Raw genomic sequence first — 19,877 nt, 5'->3', positions numbered from 1 at the left:
AGGCTGATCCTCGGTGACGCTGGGTTACATAAGAACAATTTTGATGAAATGGTTAGGTCAGAAGCCAGATATAGGTCCACTGCGGAGTGAATCAGAAGTCAGAATATAGAAATGGGATTGCGTGAATAATTCTTCTAAATCATGAAAATTATATCGAATGCCATTGAGTTGGTGAAATATCCTTTGGGTCTTGCATATATTACATTATACTTAAAGTAACAGGATACAGCGGATACTTAAAAAAAGAAGAAGAGAAAAAAGGTTGGAACATTTTTAGAGCAACATTTGTGTTTTGGATTTCAAATTCTCACTTTGTAGAGCAGTAAACTAGATTTTTTTCTCTTTAGTTTAGGTGAAAAATGAGAAGATTAAATAAGCCATGGGAAGATTTTTAAAAATGACATGAAACTCCACGGGTAAAAAGTAGGTAAGCAAGCTTATACTCATGTGGGGAATGCCAATTTCTGGGTTATGGCTGGTTTCTATTTTTTGGGCTAAAGATAGGATTCAGAATTTGGAATCCTATGAATAATTCCTCTTCTCCCCCAAAGTAGAACAACAAATACAACAATGGCCTATTTGTGAACTACATTCTTATGTTTTTAAACTTGAGCTACAATTTTACAAGCTGACTTCCATTAATGTGTCATGTAAAAAAAAGCCATATTGGAAATACAATGCTAATGGCAAAGGTAACAGTAGGTGAACACTTAAATACTTTCAGGATTATGTATTTTATTAGCTAGAAATAAAACAAAATGCAGAGGGGAAGGAGATGCTTTACAAATTCCTGAAAGCTTCTTCAATTATCTGTACATAGCTTCTGCAGAAGGGACGACCCTTCTTCTACTCCAAAGCCCATACACCCTTTCTCTTGGTCTCAGACATACAGACATAAAATTTATGTGGGCAGTTTACCATTTTCCAGTTTTCATTAATTCAACTGCTTCATTGATTTTATCAAGATTCATAGTATGAGTAATTAGTGGATCTAGATTCAACTTCTCTGCCATATAATCAGCAACCAGTTTAGGGATGTGCTGTCTGCTCTTCCAGCCTGGAAATACAGATTAATGATGAATTTTATACACGAGGCTTCATTATAAAGGAAAGGTCATTCAAAGTAACTGCTGAAGTTGTTGGCTTTGACTGAGAAAATCTAAGGCTGTCCCATTTACTTGCCTCAGTCATCAGGAGAATGCCTACCCCAACCACACACCTTATGTAGAGGGTTGTGTTCCTAAAGGAGACTTCTGGTACTACAGAGGAGAATTAATTCAAAGCAGATAGAATGTGGACCTTGCCTTGAGGTGTTCCTGGTGTCATGTTGCAATCTCTGGGGAGCAGTGAATCCATATCTAATGTATAACAAAGGCCCAATGGGGTCTTCGGAATCATGAAAAGAAGCACATTTTGTGTGTGTGTGCATTCCCTCATGTGTAATATATAGCACATTTTTTGTGTGTGTGCATTCCCTCATGTGTATGTTTTGATCTGCTTTCTGATTTCACTGGGGAGCAGTGAATCCATATCTAATGTATAACAAAGGCCAAGGTCTTGGGAATCATGAAAAGAAGCACTTTTTTTTGTGTGTGTGCATTCCCTCAAGCTAAATATAGCACATTTTTTTGTGTGTGCATTCCCTCATGTGTATGTTTTGATCTGCCACTTCATAAAAGAGTCAAATAGCTTAAAGGAAAAGAAGAACTCTCACTGTGGCAGCGGTCCCAATGAAAGCTCTTGGGAAAAGAATGTGTACAAAGCAATATAAGAATAAAATGTGCTTTCTGGAAGTAAGAATTGCACAAGCAAAGATGGAGTTAGCTAAGGTAAGATAAATTTAGCATTGTATTTTCTCTATTCCCGTGATTTTCAAGAAATGCATTAAATTTAGCACTGTGCTAAGTGCCATGCTCAGTGAGTTACCACACAGAATTTGGCAGTCTGCTCATTGCTAGAAAGGGTGAGTGTGGTTAATTGTGCAAAGTGTAATGTGGCATAGTCTGTTCAGTGTTCTATGCAGATTATTCTGTGATAGGATCTTGACAATTACTTGCTTTTCTTGGTTCTAGCTTAGGTTAGGCTCCCCAGCTTATGCTCCAAACTACCACAAACTCTTCTAATAGATTGTTTGTTTCTGTTATATGTAACCAAGAATTCTAATTACTGTTCTATGTCATGACATGAAGGGCCAGTGTATATTTCTATTTGTTTTCATATTTTGATTGGTGATCTGATAAAGCATTTTTACATCTATGTCAACTCTTCACTTTTTTTCTTATTTCAACCAAATGACATAGGAAAGAAAATTATAGGACCACAGACGGGACTAGGCAGTTTTTTTCAAGGGCACTACTGGCATTTTGGGTGGGGAACATTCTTTATTTTGCACATTGTAGGAGGTTTAGCAGGACTGTCCAACACCTGTTAAATGCTATTGTTGATTGAACCAGAGGACTATACTATTTGTGGAATAAACTAATTTACATTAATGATCACTATATGAGTGCTAGAGTGGCCAGTGAATTAGTTTCATTCACTGAGGGTTTTAAGAATATTGGTAATCTTATTTTTACAAGACTTAGCTGAGTATGTGTATTTTGAATTAACATTATCATCTATAAATACAATAGAGAGAAATGGCAATGGATGTATTCAATGATCTTAAATAGAGGAACTGAAATTACAATTCCTCTATTTAATAGATTATATATATAACTGGATTATTACTTTTTTTTTTCTTGCTGGTCCTGCCATGTATCTACTTTTTATAAATGAATTAGGTAAGGCTTCTAATATCTGTAATAACATGCTGCCATAGCTTACTTGGGGACTACAGACAGCTCACTTGTGCAAGTAATTCAGGCACTCCTCTAATTCTCATCTCTTTTTGCCCAGGCATTCAGATTGCCCAGAGTTTCTGGATAAATACGTTTCTTCATAAATTTCAGATTTCTTGCTTATGAGCCCAGAATCTTAAGCAGATTTATTTAATTTAGTTTGTCTTCTACTTTTTCAATAAAATACTCTTCTAAAGTCTATAAAAATGTTCCAGGACAGGTAAAAAAAAGAAAATCAAAGGATTCTATAAGATATTTTTCCTCTGGGTAAAATAATTCTTTTTTTTTAATCAATAGTATTTCTTTTAAATCAAGAATCCATTATGTTTAATATATTTGAGTTGGTAGCATGACAACTCATTTGTTTGGGATAAGATTTTACATGAGTTGAACAATGAGAACAAATGGCTAAGTATATTCTCCAAAGAATCCCAGCTGGCAGATGTATAATTTCGCTGAAATATAGTTATAGATTACAATATTGCCTTCTTTTCAATTTGGAGTTTGCTTTAAATGTTGGACACTGGATTCTTTACCAATCAATTAAAAAACCTCTTCTCCATCTTTGCATGAGAAAAAGCTTTCCAAGAGGCACTAGATACACCCACTATCTATCCCTTTGTATTGGGTATTCATATATTGAAAAAAAATCTGTAATATAAAGCTGTTGTTTTATGTCCTTTCTTAAGCGTTTATGGTACATTTTTCTATTTCCCACCTTCACCTCCTCAGACATTTCCACCCTTCCCTGCTTCATCCATACCTCCAAAAACAGAACCCTTCAAAGAACGTCCTGAGAAGAACAACTGGCCACTGATTTTGAGTTGAACACCAGCAGGCAACACCCCAACAACCACACAGACCCCATAGCTCTCATTGCAGGAGGCGAGGGCAGCTGCCTGTTAGAAAGTGATGCAATACAGTATAGGAGTTAAAAGATGTATGTGAGGATTAAGCCTACGTCTTAATTTCAGCTTAACTTCTAAATGGTCTATGACTTTCTTTTCTGATTCTCCCTATTCTCATTTGAAGTAACGTTTATCTTGTAAGGATGCTATGAAACACATATAAGACGTTGTATGTTGCCTAGCATAGTACCTGGCACTTTAGGACTCAAGAAATGGAAATAACAAAAATGAATATAGTAAAAACATCCACAGTAGTGATAATAATAAAAATAATTTTCATAAAAATTGTTACTGATGCAGGTGGCTGGTAAGAATTGACATTTTTCTTTTAGACATCTAAGAAGACAGATATTTATATAATAAGATGATAGCAAAGTGAGAAACAGATACCGTTACATTCGTTATGTTCAAAGGCTATTTCTCAGAGTAAGAGTGTGAGAAAGGTTTTGCTGTATCTTCTTACAGATAAAGGAATTTATGTATGGTGAATCATGAAAAGATATTTTATGCTGGGAAAAGGGCCCAAGTTGGAAGAGGCAGTTGTTGAGTTTCCATACAGCTGACTAGAAGATAGAGCCATGCAACCTAATAATACACTATTTCTTCAAATCCCCAAAGAAAACAAGCCTCAGATTTTGAAGTAACTTCCCCTCACTTTCTATTCTTTTATATAAACCATGTTTAGCTGGAAAAATCATCACTTTTTTTCCCTTTCATTTTTGAAATGAACCTGTTTAATCATGACTAGTAAGTATTTTTCTTGGAAACATCTCAGATCCGACATGAAAGACGACTGAAAGTGAAAAGCACATTTTTTTTTTTTTTTATTATACTTTAGGGTTTTAGGGTACATGTGCACAATGTGCAGGTTTGTTACATATGTATCCATGTGCCATGTTGATTTCCTGCACCCATTAACTCGTCATTTAGCATTAGGTGTATCTCCTAATGCTGTCCCTCCCCCCTCCCCCCACCCCACAACAGTCCCCGGAGCGTGATGTTCCCCTTCCCGTGTCCATGAGTTCTCATTGTTCAATTCCCACCTATGAGTGAGAACATGCGGTGTTTGGTTTTTTTGTCCTTGCGATAGTTTACTGAGAATGATGTTTTCCAGTTTCATCCATGTCCCTACAAAGGACACGAACTCATCATTTTTTATGGCTGCATAGTATTCCATGGTGTATATGTGCCACATTTTCTTAATCCAGTCTATCGTTGTTGGACATTTGGGTTGGTTCCAACTCTTTGCTATTGTGAATAGTGCCGCAATAAACATACGTGTGCATGTGTCTTTATAGCAGCATGATTTATAGTCCTTTGGGTATATACCCAGTAATGGGATGGCTGGGTCAAATGGTATTTCTAGTTCTAGATCCCTGAGGAATCGCCACACTGACTTCCACAATGGTTGAACTAGTTTACAGTCCCACCAACAGTGTAAAAGTGTTCCTATTTCTCCACATCCTCTCCAGCACCTGTTGTTTCCTGATTTTTTAATGATGGCCATTCTAACTGGTGTGAGATGGTATCTCACTGTGGTTTTCATTTGCATTTCTCTGATGGCCAGTGATGATGAGCATTTCTTCATGTGTTTTTTGGCTGCATAAATGTCTTCTTTTGAGAAGTGTCTGTTCATGTCCTCTGCCCACTTTTTGATGGGGTTGTTTGTTTTTTTCTTGTAAATTTGTTTGAATTCATTGTAGATTCTGGATATTAGCCCTTTGTCAGATGAGTAGGTTGCAAAAATTTTCTCCCATTCTGTAGGTTGCCTGTTCACTCTGATGATAGTTTCTTTCGCTGTGCAGAAGCTCTTTAGTTTAATGAGATCCCATTTGTCGATTTTGGCTTTTGTTGCCATTGCTTTCGTTGTTTTAGACATGAAGTCCTTGCCCACGCCTATGTCCTGAATGGTATTGCCTAGGTTTTCTTGTAGGATTTTAATGGTTTTAGGTCTAACATATAAGTCTTTAATCCATCTTGAATTAATTTTTGTATAAGGTGTAAGGAAAGGATCCAGTTGCAGCTTTCTACATATGGCTAGCCAGTTTTCCCAGCACCATTTATTAAATAGGGAATCCTTTCCCCATTTCTTGTTTTTGTCAGGTTTGTCAAAGATCAGATAGTTGTAGCTATGCGGCATCATTTCTGAGGGCTCTGTTCTGTTCCATTGATCTATGTCTCTGTTGTGGTACCAGTACCATGCTGTTTTGGTTACTGTAGCCTTGTAGTATAGTTTAAAGTCAGGTAGCGTGATGCCTCCAGCTTTGTTCTTTTGGCTTAGGATTGACTTGGCGATGCGGGCTCTTTTTGGTTCCATATGAACTTTAAAGTAGTTTTTTCTAATTCTGTGAAGAAAGTCATTGGTAGCTTGATGGGGATGGCATTGAATCTATAAATTACCTTGGGCAGTATGGCCATTTTCACGATATTGATTCTTCCAACCCATGAGCATGGAATGAAACAAAAAAAGGCAGGGGTTGCAATCCTAGTCTCTGATAAAATAGACTTTAAACCAACAAAGATCAAAAGAGACAAAGAAGGCCATTACATAATGGTAAAGGGATCAATTCAACAAGAAGAGCTAACTATCCTAAATATATATGCACCCAACACAGGAGCACCCAGATTCATAAAGCAAGTCCTCAGTGACCTACAAAGGGACTTAAACTCCCACACAATAATAATGGGAGATTTTAACACCCCACTGTCAGCATTAGACAGATCAACGAGACAGAAAGTTAACAAGGATATCCAGGAATTGAACTCAGCTCTACATAAAGTGGACCTAATAGACATCTACAGAACTCTCCACCCCAAATCAACAGAATATACATTTTTTTCAGCACCACACCACACCTATTCCAAAATTGACCACATAGTTGGAAGTAAAGCTCTTCTCAGCAAATGTAAAAGAACAGAGATTATAATAAACTGTCTCTCAGAGCACAGTGCAATCAAACTAGAACTCAGGATTAAGAAACTCAGTCAAAACCGCTCAACTACATGGAAACTGAACAACCTGCTCCTGAATGACTATTGGGTACATAATGAAATGAAGGCAGAAATAAAGATGTTCTTTGAAACCAATGAGAACAAAGACACAACATACCAGAATCTCTGGGACACGTTCAAAGCAGTGTGTAGAGGGAAATTTATAGCACTAAATGCCCACAAGAGAAAGCAGGAAAGATCCAAAATTGACACCCTAACATCACAATTAAAAGAACTAGAAAAGCAAGAGCAAACACATTCAAAAGCTAGCAGAAGGCTAGAAATAACTAAAATCAGAGCAGAACTGAAGGAAATAGAGACACAAAAAACCCTTCAAAAAATTAATGAATCCAGGAGCTGGTTTTTTGAACAGATCAACAAAATTGATGGACCGCTAGCAAGACTAATAAAGAAGAAAAGAGAGAAGAATCAAATAGATGCAATAAAAAACGAAAAAGGGGATATCACCACCGATCCCACAGAAATACAATCTACCATCAGAGAATACTACAAATGCCTCTATGCAAATAAACTAGAAAATCTAGAAGAAATGGATAAATTCCTCGACAAATACACCCTCCCAAGACTAAACCAGGAAGAAGTTGAATCTCTGAATAGACCAATAACAGGTTCTGAAATTGTGGCAATAATCAATAGCTTACCAACCAAAAAGAGTCCAGGACCTGATGGATTCACAGCTGAATTCTACCAGAGGTACAAGGAGGAACTGATACCATTCCTTCTGAAACTATTCCAATCGATAGAAAAAGAGGGAATCCTCCCTAACACATTTTACGAAGCCAGCATCGTCCTGATACCAAAACCTGGCAGAGACATAACCAAAAAAGAGAATTTCAGACCAATATCCTTGATGAACATTGATGCAAAAATCCTCAATAAAATACTGGCAAACCGAATCCAGCAGCACATCAAAAAGCTTATCCACCATGATCAAGTGGGCTTCATCCCTGGGATGCAAGGCTGGTTCCACATACGCAAATCAATAAATGTAATCCAGCATATAAACAGAACCAAAGACAAAAACCGCATGATTATCTCAATAGATGCAGAAAAGGCCTTTGACAAAATTCAACAACCCTTCATGCTAAAAACTCTCAATAAATTAGGTATTGACGGGACGTATCTCAAAATAATAAGAGCTATCTACAACAAACCCACAGCCAATATCATACTGAATGGGCAAAAACTGGAAGCATTCCCTCTGAAAACTGGCACAAGACAGGGATGCCCTCTCTCACCGCTCCTATTCAACATAGTACTGGAAGTTCTGGCCAGAGCAATCACGCAGGAGAAGGAAATAAAGGGTATTCAATTAGGAAAAGAGGAAGTCAAATTGTCCCTGTTTGCAGATGACATGATTGTATATCTAGAAAACCCCATTGTCTCAGCCCAAAATCTCCTTAAGCTGATTAGCAACTTCAGCAAAGTCTCAGGATACAAAATTAATGTACAAAAATCACAAGCATTCTTGTACACCAATAACAGACAAACAGAGAGCCAAATCATGAGTGAACTCCCATTCACAATTGCTTCAAAGAGAATAAAATACCTAGGAATCCAACTTACAAGGGATGTGAAGGACCTCTTCAAGGAGAACTACAAACCACTGCTCAATGAAATAAAAGAGTATACAAACAAATGAAAAGCACATTGATTTATAAGGTCATTAATCAAATTTTAACCTTATCTTGCTTAAAACTTCTGGCTTTGAATTATATGAAAGTTCTAGATTTAGTATCTGGGATAGTGAACAAATTTGTAGGAGTCACAGAGGGCACCAGCTGAGATGTCATGGAACACAAGGAAAATTAAATAGAGCTAAGTGGAGGGAATTTCAGAAAGCTCATTCAACTATAATCTAAAATGATGACTGGTAAAAGTATTGGTAATTTTCACTACAGAGGATTACATACCAGAACATTCCAGATTTCCAATGGCCTCAAAGCAGAAGTCTATACCAGCATCTGTCATATCTAATAAAACTTCTTGAATGGGTTTCTTTAAGTCCTGAGGGTTGAAGCACTCAGTAGCACCCAATTCCTGTGCCTTCTTAAATTTCTCCTTGTTGACATCCACTCCAATGATCCTGGCTGCTCCTGCCGCTTTACAACCCATGACAACAGACAAGCCGACTCGTCCCAGGCCAAACACAGCACAGGTAGAACCTGGAGTCACCTAAACACATACAGGCAGAAAACCCAGAAAACAAAAAGCAAAGAGAACATACACCTTTACTCAGTTGGGAAGGCTAAGTCTATATGCATGTATTTTTTAATGAGTCATAAGCAAATGATGTTTACTTACATAACATATTATAACTAGAAAGTTTTGATTTTTCAAAAATATTTCTAGATATGGAATACTCCTGTTACAGCAACAAAAAACTACCTGAAATTAGAGTTTCAAGTCCCAGGAATTAGTCTGAGTAGTAATTTAAATGAATTTTCATTGAATCTTAAGACTTATTTGACAGTGTATTTAATTCCAGATATTTTTGAGTTCTTTAAAATTATCTCTAACTTCCTACAACCATTTCTCTCTCTCTCTCTCTCTCTCTCTGTAAATTTTTCATTACTTATAGTGTCAATGCCTTGTGAAGGCAAAGGCTTTTTTTTTTATCGAGTACTGTCCTACATAGGACTAATTTAAATACTTTTTTTTCCATTCTATCTCTCTGTATAGTATTGAGACTGATGGACACTGGAAAAGGCAAAGTCCTAAAATTCAACAGCACCTTTAAGAAGGGAGCTGGGAAGGTTTGAGTGATGTTTTAGAAATAAGAGTTCAATAGCAGCCCATTCAGCCAGAGTGGGATCCCCTGGTCAATCTGTCTAATGTAGTAACACCTACTTCATCACTTGGCTCCTTTACTCTCCTTTTCTTTTTATTAGCATTTATCACTACCTAAGGTATCATGCAATATAATATTAGCTTCATGAGTTTTGTTAGCTGCTGAATTCTAGCACCTGGGACAGTGAATGGCTCCGAAAATATTTGTCTAAGGAAAGAAAGCATAAACTGGAATATGAAAGGTCACATGTTACTATGTTAGATTTAATTTCCAGTAATTCCTGATCTTTCCACTTGTGAATGGCATCCAGACTTAATCTGTCATTTACTACTCACCAAGAGGGAATGGGAAAAATGTTGAAGGGGGTGTGGGATGACTAGGTAGATAGCAGAGAACTCAAGGATATTTGGAGTCAGGCTTGGGATTTTTCCTTTGGTATGATAAGACATGACCAAGATACAAGAGGCCTTTCAACTCCATATCCCAATAATTCCCTTCCAAATGGGTATAAATGCCCCTCACGTTGGCAGTATTGATTGCAGCACCAAACCCTGTGGAAAAGCCACAGCTAATTAGGCATACTTTCTCCAGAGGAGCAACTGCATCAATCTTGGCAACTGAGATTTCCTTTATCACTGTATATTCAGAGAAGGTGCTGGTATTACCAAAGTGATATATTGATTTTCCCTTGCAGGTAAACCTGCTGGTACCATCAGACATCAGTTGGGTTTTTGACTGTCTTTTATAGACAAAATGAAAAACAAAAACAAAACACAAAGTTTATTTTGAATTAGAAAGCTTAGATCTTCCCCAATGAAAGTGAATTAAGTTTTCAAAAAGAAAATATTAGTAAAAACTTACTTGAATTGTATACAAAAATTGCCCTCAGAATTCAGGCAAGAGGTACATTCTCCACACTGTGGCAGAAAGAGTGTGATAACTTTGTCACCTAAAAGAGCAAAATCATGTCTTATTAACATATTATTTTTTAAAGTAAAGAGATAGCTGTCTTTCAGGATTTTGACAGCAAGGCACCCAAGAAGAAATGACAGCTGAGAATTATTTCCACATTCAGTTGTGCTTGATACCACAAAGAATATCAAATACTTACAAAAAGAGAGAATGTCTTTAGCATCTGGGCCCAGCCCTGGGCTCAGTGGCTGAATCTTGAGGAACTGGCCCCAGATTTGCCTCTTTTGTAAGTTCCTTTTGGAGTATGAAATAGTTTTTTGTCATATATCCATTCAGTCAAGTCTTATCTCTTCTTACATTTTCAACACTAATTTCCTCTCTCAGGGATTGAATTTAAAATAGTATAGATATTACATACTCACAGAGTAAGCTCTGGATTAGGGAGAAAAAAATTGCTTCTATGCTATTCTCTGTGTTTGACATCAACCCTTTCTTCTTGACCGTAGAGATCAAAGATAGGCAGATTTCTCTAGTAGTGGTCAAAGTATCAGGACATGATTAGAAGAGCTTGCCTGTGATGTATTTGACTGGCTGCCCCCATGGTCTAACACTGTAAACCAGAGAAATTTGTTTTATACTTTTAGTTAAAAACCTTATTAAGATTTATTTTCTTCTATTTTATTTATTTTTATTTTTTAAAAAGTAACACATACATATGGTAAAAATTTAAACTGCACAAAAGTGAAAATTATCACTCTATTCCCCAGTTCCCCATCGTAGAGACAGGTACTCTGACCAGTAACCACGATATTTTTCAGTGCTGTAACCCCTTTAAAAATGCAAAGGTAAGCATGCTATCTACCCTGATTTGGGCCTAGCTTTTTTACTTAACACTGTATCATGGAGCTTTCTATTTTAGTACATATAGTGCTCCATCATTAACCAATGCCATGAACACTGATAGATATTTAGATTGTTCTTTGTTTCTCTCCACCCCAACACTAAAACCAATAATGCAATGAGTATATTATTGTAGACAGAGTTCTAAAATGCCCTCCCAAAGATATCCTGCACAAATCCCTAGAAACTGTGACTATGTTGTGGTGTCATGCCTGTTAATATGTTATGCTACATGGCAAGGGGTACTCTGTAGATGTAACTAAGGTTACTAATCAGTTGTCATTAAGATAGAGAGATTATACTGAATTATCCAGGTGGACCCAAGGTAATCACATGAGCCATCAAAAGAAGAAGAGCAGAGGAAGGCAGAAGAGGAAGTAAAAGTGACTTAACACCAGTGGAAGGATTTAGTGGGCCATGGCTGCTTCGAGGCTGGAAGGTGCTACAGAAGAAGAACTGTGAGCAATTTCAGGGAGCTGACCACTGGTGAGGAAATAAGGATCTCATTCCTACAGCCTCAAGGAATTGGATTCTGAAAACTACCTTTTTTTTTTTTTTTTTTTTTTTTTTAGACGGAGTCTCGCTCTGTCGCCCAGGCTGGAGTGCAGTGGCGCAATCTTGGCTCACTGCAAGCTCCGCCTCCCGGGTTCACGCCATTCTCCTGCCTCAGCCTCTCCGAGTAGCTGGGACTACAGGCGCCTGCCACCACGCCTGGCTAATTTTTTGTATTTTTTAGTAGAGACGGGGTTTCACCGTGGTCTCCATCTCCTGACCTCGTGATCCACCCGCCTCGGCCTCCCAAAGTGCTGGGATTACAAGCGTGAGCCACAGCGCCTGGCCGAAAACTACTTGAATGAACTTGGAAGTGGATTTTTCTCCAGAGACTCCAGATAAGGACCCAGTTGGCTACCCCCTTGATTTTGACCTTGAAACGTGAGCAGAGAACTCAGCCAAGCCCACTCAGATTTCTGACCTATAGAAACTGAGATAATAAATTTGTGTTGCTTTAAACTGTTATATTTGTGGTGATTTTTTCCAGCAGCAATAGAAAATGAGTACATGAACATATATCTATGGAATAAGTTTCTAGAATTGAAACTTGTGTCCAAGAATGTATAAATTTAAATGATATTACATATTACCGCATTTAGAGTTGAGCAAATCCACGTTCCAAACAATAAGATATTAGGGAGATGTCTGCCTATATTCTTGTCAACTCTATATATTATCAAACTTCTTAATCTTTGCTGATCTGCTAGGGAAAAAGTGTTTTTTCACTGCATTTTAAAATGTTATTGTAAATTGACAAATTATATATTTATGGGGTACAATGTGATATTATGTATATATAATATGGGATGATTAAATCAAAGTAATTAACATGTTAAACACTTGAAGACATATTTTGTTGTGAGAACATTTGAAATCTATGCTCTTAGCAATTTTGAAATATAGTATAATTCATTTTTATCAACTGTAATCACCATGCTCTTCAATAGATCTCAAAAAACTTATTTTTCCTATCTAGCAGAAATTTTATATCATTTGACCACATCTCTTCATTTTTCCCACCCCCAGCCTTTTAAACTGTTATTTATTTTTAATATGTCTGAGGTTGGGCATATTTTAATGTGTTTAAAAGCATTCATATATATATATATATATATATACACACACACATATGTGTATATACATATTTCTTTAAATTAGACATATATTTTGTTTGCCCATTTTTTACTCAGCTTTTAAAAATTGCTTTTAAAGAAATTATTTCTATATTAATAAAATTGGTCCATTGTCATACTGGGTTTTGACTTTTGGGGTTTTTTTAAACATGCAGAATCTATGTAATTTTTACATTGTCAAATTTATCTATATAAATATCTATTTTATATCTTCTGGGTATTTTTTTGTATTGATTAAAATTTGCTTCCCTCCTCCGAGATAATACAGTGTTCTCCCATGTTATTTTATAGTACTTCTATGGTTTTACTTTTCACATTTAATTTTTAGATGCATGTATAATTTTTTTATATAAAGAATGAGATGGCAACCCAATTTACTTTTTTAGTGCGGATAACTAGTTGTTTCAACACAATTTGTTGAATAATCTGTTTCCACTCTTAGTTTGAAAGACAAACCTCATGCTGCATTAACTTCTTATGCTTATTTGGATTCAATTCTGGACTGCTTCTTTATTTGGTTCCACAAATGTGTTTGATTATTTATCATATGCCTCATTTAAATAATTGTTCAATTTGTACTTTCAAGTCCAGTTTCAGTGCATTCTACTTCTTGTTTTTTCTTATTTTCAAAATGTAAATGCAAATAGTACAATATATTTAGTATTTTATGTAACTTACAAGTAATTATCCCTCCTTTTCTAAGAAGTTGGCAACATTTCACCTTTTATTTCACTTGATCCTGACATACTTAAGGGGTGCTTATCATTTTCTTGATATTGGTTCCAAGTTGTAGCTGTTTCCTGTTACCAGGTGCTAATTCCTACCTGGTTTCACTGTGCTTACTCCTTCTCCAACACTCTCAACGATTCCAGCCCCTTCATGGCCCAAGATGGTGGGATACAAGAGGTCCAAGTGTTTACTCCCCAACACTTTCATCTCTGTACCACACAGTCCGGTGGCCACAACCTGTATGGAAGGCAAAGAGTACTGCAGCTCCCGCTGTTTCAGATAATGGTGTTTTAGAGTTGTTGACTGTAAGGCTTTTTGCTAGTTTGATATTCTCCATTTATACACTGCATTCATTTCTTATCAGTTTTAATTCTAGGGAAGGGTCAATAATAATTTGTTAAAGCAATGAAATGTTTTTCATTAGCTGATTTCAGAAGCAAGATGATGATTGAAAATTTACTGGGGAGGGTGGGTAGAATGGGGTCAGAAGAGAAGCTGTAAAATTGCAGTGTAACTTGATGTCTGAGGTCTCAATTGGCTTCATTGATCTTGTAGATGGAAGTGTGGAGGAGAAAGACTGACTATAAAAATAAAGGAATTGAGCTGAGTGCAGTGGCTTATGCTTAAAATCCCAGCATCTCGGGAGGCTGAGGCAGGAGAATCACTCAAGGGCAGGAGTATGAGATCAGCCTGGGCAAAATAGTGAGACCCCCATCTCTACAATAAATAAATAAATTAGCCAGGCATGGTGGCATGCATCTGTAGTCCAAGCTGCTTGGGAGGCTGAAGTGGGAGGATCACTTGAGCCCAGTAGTTCGAGGCTGCAGTGAGCTATGATTTTGTACCACTGCACTCCAGTCTGGGTGACAGAGTGAGACCCTGTCTCTAAAATGAAATGAAATAAAGAAATCGGAACACAGGAGGCAAAGGAATAATGTTTCCTATTATAATTTAATTAAAACCTTAATTTATTTTACAAGTGAGCTTTATAGTTTTGTTATTTGTACAAGTCATAATCCCACTTTATTGTAAGTTAGCCAGACAGTTTAAAATCAAGGCACTCCAGAACAGTGGTTAAGAGTTCAGGGATGAAATACTGGCTCTCCCTCTTCTCAGCTGTGTGAACTTGGGGGTAAATTTTTCTTTCTGGGTCTCAGTTTCTTCATTTCTAAAATAAATATGAAGTTTGCATACACATAACCCCACATTCACATGCACACAATCCTTAGTCAAGAAATGAAATATTTTGAAATTTGTGCATGTAAAAGGAGGATTATTGGAACAATACCATAAAATTGCCTGAATTGCCTGCAACCCAACTGTAGAAAGTGCTGTCAGAACTCATGGACCTAGACATTTACCGAATAGTCATTCTCTTTAACTCTTTACTTTGATTCAATATGGGCATAGTTGCATTCACCTATTATTCTCTGCAGATTGGCTTTCTCCGTTTATTTTGCTGATCATAGTTAAAAACAGTTACCAGTGATGAGTCTGCCTAACCTCACCATTGCCTGCCATCACTTACTCTGCTATAGTGCCCATGTCTTGGTTCAGATTCACTGGTGAGAGATTCAGATGTGTAGCTTGTCTGTTAATGGTTGAATGTCTTTGAGTGAGAGTCCAAACCTGGTTGCATGAGTTGTGACCCTGTGGGTGGGGAGTGGATGCGGACAACCCAATAGCCCACTGCTTACTCCATAGGGGATGTAGGATGGAGAAGCCTCTCTGAGAAGAAGGCATGAACTGTGCAGATGAGATGACTTAGAAAATGACTGGCTCTTTGTAATCTATCATTAAACTGTACTTATTCTTTATTGTTACAATTAAAATAATAACAAAGGACTCTGAACTGCAAGTCAGGTAAACTATTTTCTAGTTTGGAGGAGGCCTATAGAACCATCTGGAGGCAATTTAAAAACTTTCCATGTCCAGGCTGAACCCCAGACCAATTAAATCACAATTTCAGAATTTCTGGGGATGGGACTTGGTTATCAACATTTTTCAAACTTCTAGCTGATTCCAAATAGGTAACCAAGGTTGAGAAAAACTGTTCTCATCTCCTGCACTCAAGCAATCTTCCCGCCTCTGCCTCCCAGAGTGCTAGGATTACAGGGATGAGCTATCACGCTCGGCCAAGAAAAATTAGTCTACACTTTTACTCTACTAGCTGTGTGACCAGTCACTAAACTGCAGCTGGCTTCAGTCTTTGCATCTGTAAAATATCAGGTATCCCTAAGGCCCTTCCAGCTCTAACTTGAATTTCCAGATTCAGAGATGATTTGTCTGTAATTAAACAATTTTTATTCAAAATATTTCAAGACAAATATTATGAAGGATGCCATAAAAATTTACAAGTACAGATTAAAATAGGATTTGAGGGTAGAATTTTTTTAAATTAATAATTAGTACAATAGCTGTAAATAAGCCTGAGTTTTATCCTTTGGGCAATTAGCCTATGCTTTACCTCCCTAACCTTTTATCTGGCTGGATTTAAAAATTGATGGAAATGTTTAATGAAAAAGAAATACAAAGATATGTAGTTTTATTATTTTTTTTTCTGAGTTGAGTATCCTGATAAGAATATGTAACTTACAGTAAGAAGCTCTGGCTTTTGGCTTTTGGTGTGATTTTTTTTTTTTTTTTTTTTTTTTACCTTTATGCGAACTTCCTTTGCCTTTGGTGGGGCCACTTCTACCTCCTCAATAGAAAATGGTGCACCAGGCTTCCAGAGTATGGCTGCTTTGCATCTGATAACCTGGGAAATAGAATACAGGGGCAGAAAGAGAAACTCCTTAAGCTTGGGAGTTGGAAGATTGCTATATTAGTGATTATAGAATCACTAAATTGGATTAGTCCAATTTTCTGCACTCAAGAAAAAAAAAGAATAAATATATGCTGAAGGTAGTCTTTCTGACCCCAATTTAAGTTTTCTTGTACTATCAGCCTCTGTATTCAAATTAGTTTTGAAAATACCAACTATATTTACAAAGTGTAACATGACCAAGAGGATAGATGTCATACTTTTAAAGATTTTAATTAAAAAAATTATGCCTATTGGCCAGGCACGGTGGCTCACGCCTGTAATCTCAGCACTTTGGGAGGCCGAAACGGGCGGATCATGAGGTCAGGAGTTTGAGACCAGCCTGACCAACATGGTGAAACCGCATCTCTACTGAAAATACAAAAATTAGCCAGGCGTGGTGGCCTGCACCTGTAATCCTAGCTACTCGGGAGGCTGAGGCAGGAGAATCGCTTGAACCTGGGAGATGGAGGTTGCAGTGAGCCAAGATCATGCCACTGTACTCCAGTCTGTCAACAGAGTGAGACGCCATCTAAAAAAAAAAAAAATTGTGCCTATTTATGGCGTACATGAAAAATTTTGTTACATGTATATAATGTGTAGTGACCAAGTAAGGGTTTTCAGGGTGTCCATTATCTGAGTATAATACATTTTTGTTGAGCATAGTGATCCTACTCTGGTATCAAACATTGAATTTATTCCTCCTATCTTATTGTATGTTTGTACTTTTTTTTTTTTTTTGAGTTGGAGCCTCACTCTGTCGCCCAGGCTGGAGTGCAGTAGCACGATCTCGGCTCACTGCAAGCTCCGCCTCCCGGGTTCATGCCATTCTCCTGCCTCAGCCTCCCGAGTACCTGGACTACAGGCGTCCGCCACCACGCCTGGCTAATTTTTTTGTATTTTTAGTAGAGACGGGGTTTCACTGTGTTAGCCAGGATGGTCTCGATCTCCTGACGTCATGATCCGCCCACCTCAGCCTCCCAAAGTGCTGGGATTACAGGCGTGAGCCACCACGCCCAGCCATGTTTGTACCTTTTCACCCACTTATCATCATCCTCTCTACTCACCCTTCCCAGTCTCTGTTACCTATTTTTCCACTCTCTACCTCCATGTGTTCAAACTTTTTAGCTCCCACATATGCGTAAGAACATGTGATATTTGTCTTTTTGTGCCTGGCTTATTTCACTTAAGATAATGATCTTCAGTTCTATCCCTGTTGCTGCAGATGACAGGATCTCATTCTTTTTCATGGCTGAATAGTACTCCATTGTGTATATGTACCACATTTTGTTTATCCATTCATCCGTTGATGGATACTTAGGTTGATTCTATGTCTTTGCTATTGTTAATAGTGCTGCAATAAACAGGCAAGTTCAGGTATACCTTTAATATACTATCTTCCTGTGGGTAGGTACCCAGTAGTGGGATTGCAGATGTCATACTTTTTATATTACTATGAATAAAGGGCCTGGTGGTTGTTTCAGGGTAGGAATGGCATTACAGTGCGGGAGTTATCTGTGATCCTAAGCATGGGAAAAATCAGTTTTGGGGTGGAAGTTTGAGTTATGGAGTAAGGAATGGAGGCAATCATCAAATGGTGTGTATTGGTAGATTGAGGTTGGAGAAGTTGTTGGTGGCAAGGTAGTTCTTAAAGGTTCTGATTTCAGGCCACCACTGTTGTCACTATAAATTCTCTTTCTGTGTGGTCTTATCTATTTTTGCAGATTCAACCACTACCTTTATGTGAGTAATCTATATTTATGGGACATATTTCTCCCTAAGTTATAGGCTAATGTATTCATTTGCTGTTTGAAGGTACTGGACATAGCTCAAACTCAACATGTTAAAACATGAACATATCATTATTTCTTTTTCCCATCTCCACCTTCCACCATGCTCTAGTGGACAAAACACTCAATATATTCCTCCCTCTGCTACCTCTATGTCAATATGTTCACTCACCCAAGACAGAAACCTGGGAAGTAGCCTCAATTTTTCTGTCCCTTGATCTTCACAGTCTAAATTTTTCTGGGATATGTCTTCTTTTCTCTACTCCTGCTAGTACTAAAAAAGCTTTCTGCTTTATCTCTTTCTTGCTTTTACCACCTTCAAAATCACCCTTTATACCATTGCCATTTGAAATATAATCCTAATCACACCAATCTCCTATCTAAAAATGATGTTGTTACCATTTGCTTACCTGGATCCACTGACATCAGGGTTTTCTCTCTTGTCAGTCTCTCCAACCTTATTTCCTGTCACTTTGTGTTTCAGGCTTTAACTTTCAGCCCCCAAACATATTCTGAAGCTTCTTGCATGGGATATTTTCTCAGTCTCTGTATTACTCCTTATGTTGTTTTATCTGCCTGCACACACTTCTCCTTTACCTGGTGAATTCATATTTCTCCAGTGATTTCCCCTTTGGTATCACCTCTGGGAAGCCAAGCTGGGTTATGAGCTTTTCCTTGAGGGTCCCATCCTCTTTCTCCTTTACTGTCCTTGTATATTGCTTTATAATTGCTCTTTTATAATTATTGTCTCTCTGTGAGATCCTTGGAGAAGGGGATATATGTTTGACTCTGGAAATTCTGATAAAGGGCTTGGACATTACTTATTGAAGAGATGAGAGAACTGAGGGAGGTCAAAAGGGAATTAAGGAAAATGGAGAGGAGGAGGAGGAGAGATACTATGATTATGACAGCCTCTCACCTTTAGGAGCCCAGAGACTAGCTGGGCGATGAGATGCTGGTAAAGAGATGAGCACACAAACTGACAAAGATATGACACGACATAAAGAATAAGACTGCATCTACTTGGCCTGTAGTACTCATGCTGATTTTCTCCACCACAGACGAATTTATTGAGAAAGGGAGATCCTGTTGCAACTTTCACTGTAGAAAGTACAAAGGTACACAGGCGACTGGTAGATCAGAAGGCTGGGTCCTGAGCTTTCTCTGCAGTCTGGTGATTATTAAACAGGAAAAACAGTCTCTCCCACTGCTTGAGGGAATTTCCTAAGTGTCATCTGAAATAGGCTCAGCTCAGTGAAAGAGCACAAAAGGTGAAAATGCAAACTATTTTTTTCTCCCTTAAACAGGTTCTCTCTTAGTATCCACTTTTCTGAGTTTTAAATTTGGACTTTTAAATGTCCAAACTTAAAATTTCTAACAGAGTGTATAAAATTATTTATTTTCTGTTGTTTTCAAAATACAAAATGGTCATCTTTGTCTCTAAACTTGAGTAATTCTTTTGGGTTTCTGAATGTAGGCCCCTTGTTGACAGATTAGGATGGGATCA

At 37.5% G+C, this 19,877-nt stretch overlaps 1 protein-coding gene and 1 long non-coding RNA gene across 2 annotated transcripts in view; one reads left to right on the top strand and one right to left on the bottom strand.

The window, feature by feature from the left end:
• The window catches only part of LOC134731510 (uncharacterized), a 41,436-nt gene extending 36,903 nt beyond the window's left edge, over positions 1-4,533 (top strand). The window contains exons 2-3 of the long non-coding RNA XR_010113827.1: positions 348-427; positions 3,573-4,533. This is a non-coding gene — a long non-coding RNA (uncharacterized lncRNA). The remainder of the gene's footprint in view (positions 1-347; positions 428-3,572) is intronic.
• On the bottom strand, positions 211-19,543 carry ADH6 (alcohol dehydrogenase 6 (class V)). The gene is made up of 10 exons (XM_055296938.2): positions 19,394-19,543; positions 16,434-16,535; positions 13,873-14,014; positions 10,413-10,500; positions 10,074-10,290; positions 8,680-8,935; positions 6,709-6,713; positions 3,604-3,739; positions 919-1,057; positions 211-235 (listed from the first exon to the last, which is right to left on the bottom strand). Exons 1-10 carry the CDS (start codon positions 19,409-19,411, stop codon positions 211-213), a joined length of 1,128 nt encoding a protein of 375 aa, XP_055152913.1. The 5' UTR covers positions 19,412-19,543.
• Positions 19,544-19,877: the final 334 nt, after the last annotated feature.

The sequence above is a fragment of the Symphalangus syndactylus genome, chromosome 10 (genome assembly GCF_028878055.3).
Source record: "Symphalangus syndactylus isolate Jambi chromosome 10, NHGRI_mSymSyn1-v2.1_pri, whole genome shotgun sequence".
NCBI lineage: Eukaryota > Metazoa > Chordata > Mammalia > Primates > Hylobatidae > Symphalangus > Symphalangus syndactylus.
Note: the sequence above shows the minus strand (reverse complement) of the source record. Positions and strands in the feature narration are given on the sequence as shown.

Coding starts and splice junctions, on each gene's coding strand:
- ADH6 (XM_055296938.2), bottom strand. Junction 10,501..13,872: donor AGTAAGCACAGTGAAACCAG/GTAGGAATTAGC, acceptor TTGCTCTTTTAG/GTGACAAAGTTATCACACTC. Junction 236..918: donor TTAATGAAAACTGGAAAATG/GTAAACTGCCCA, acceptor TCTTTTTTTAAG/TATCCGCTGTATCCTGTTAC.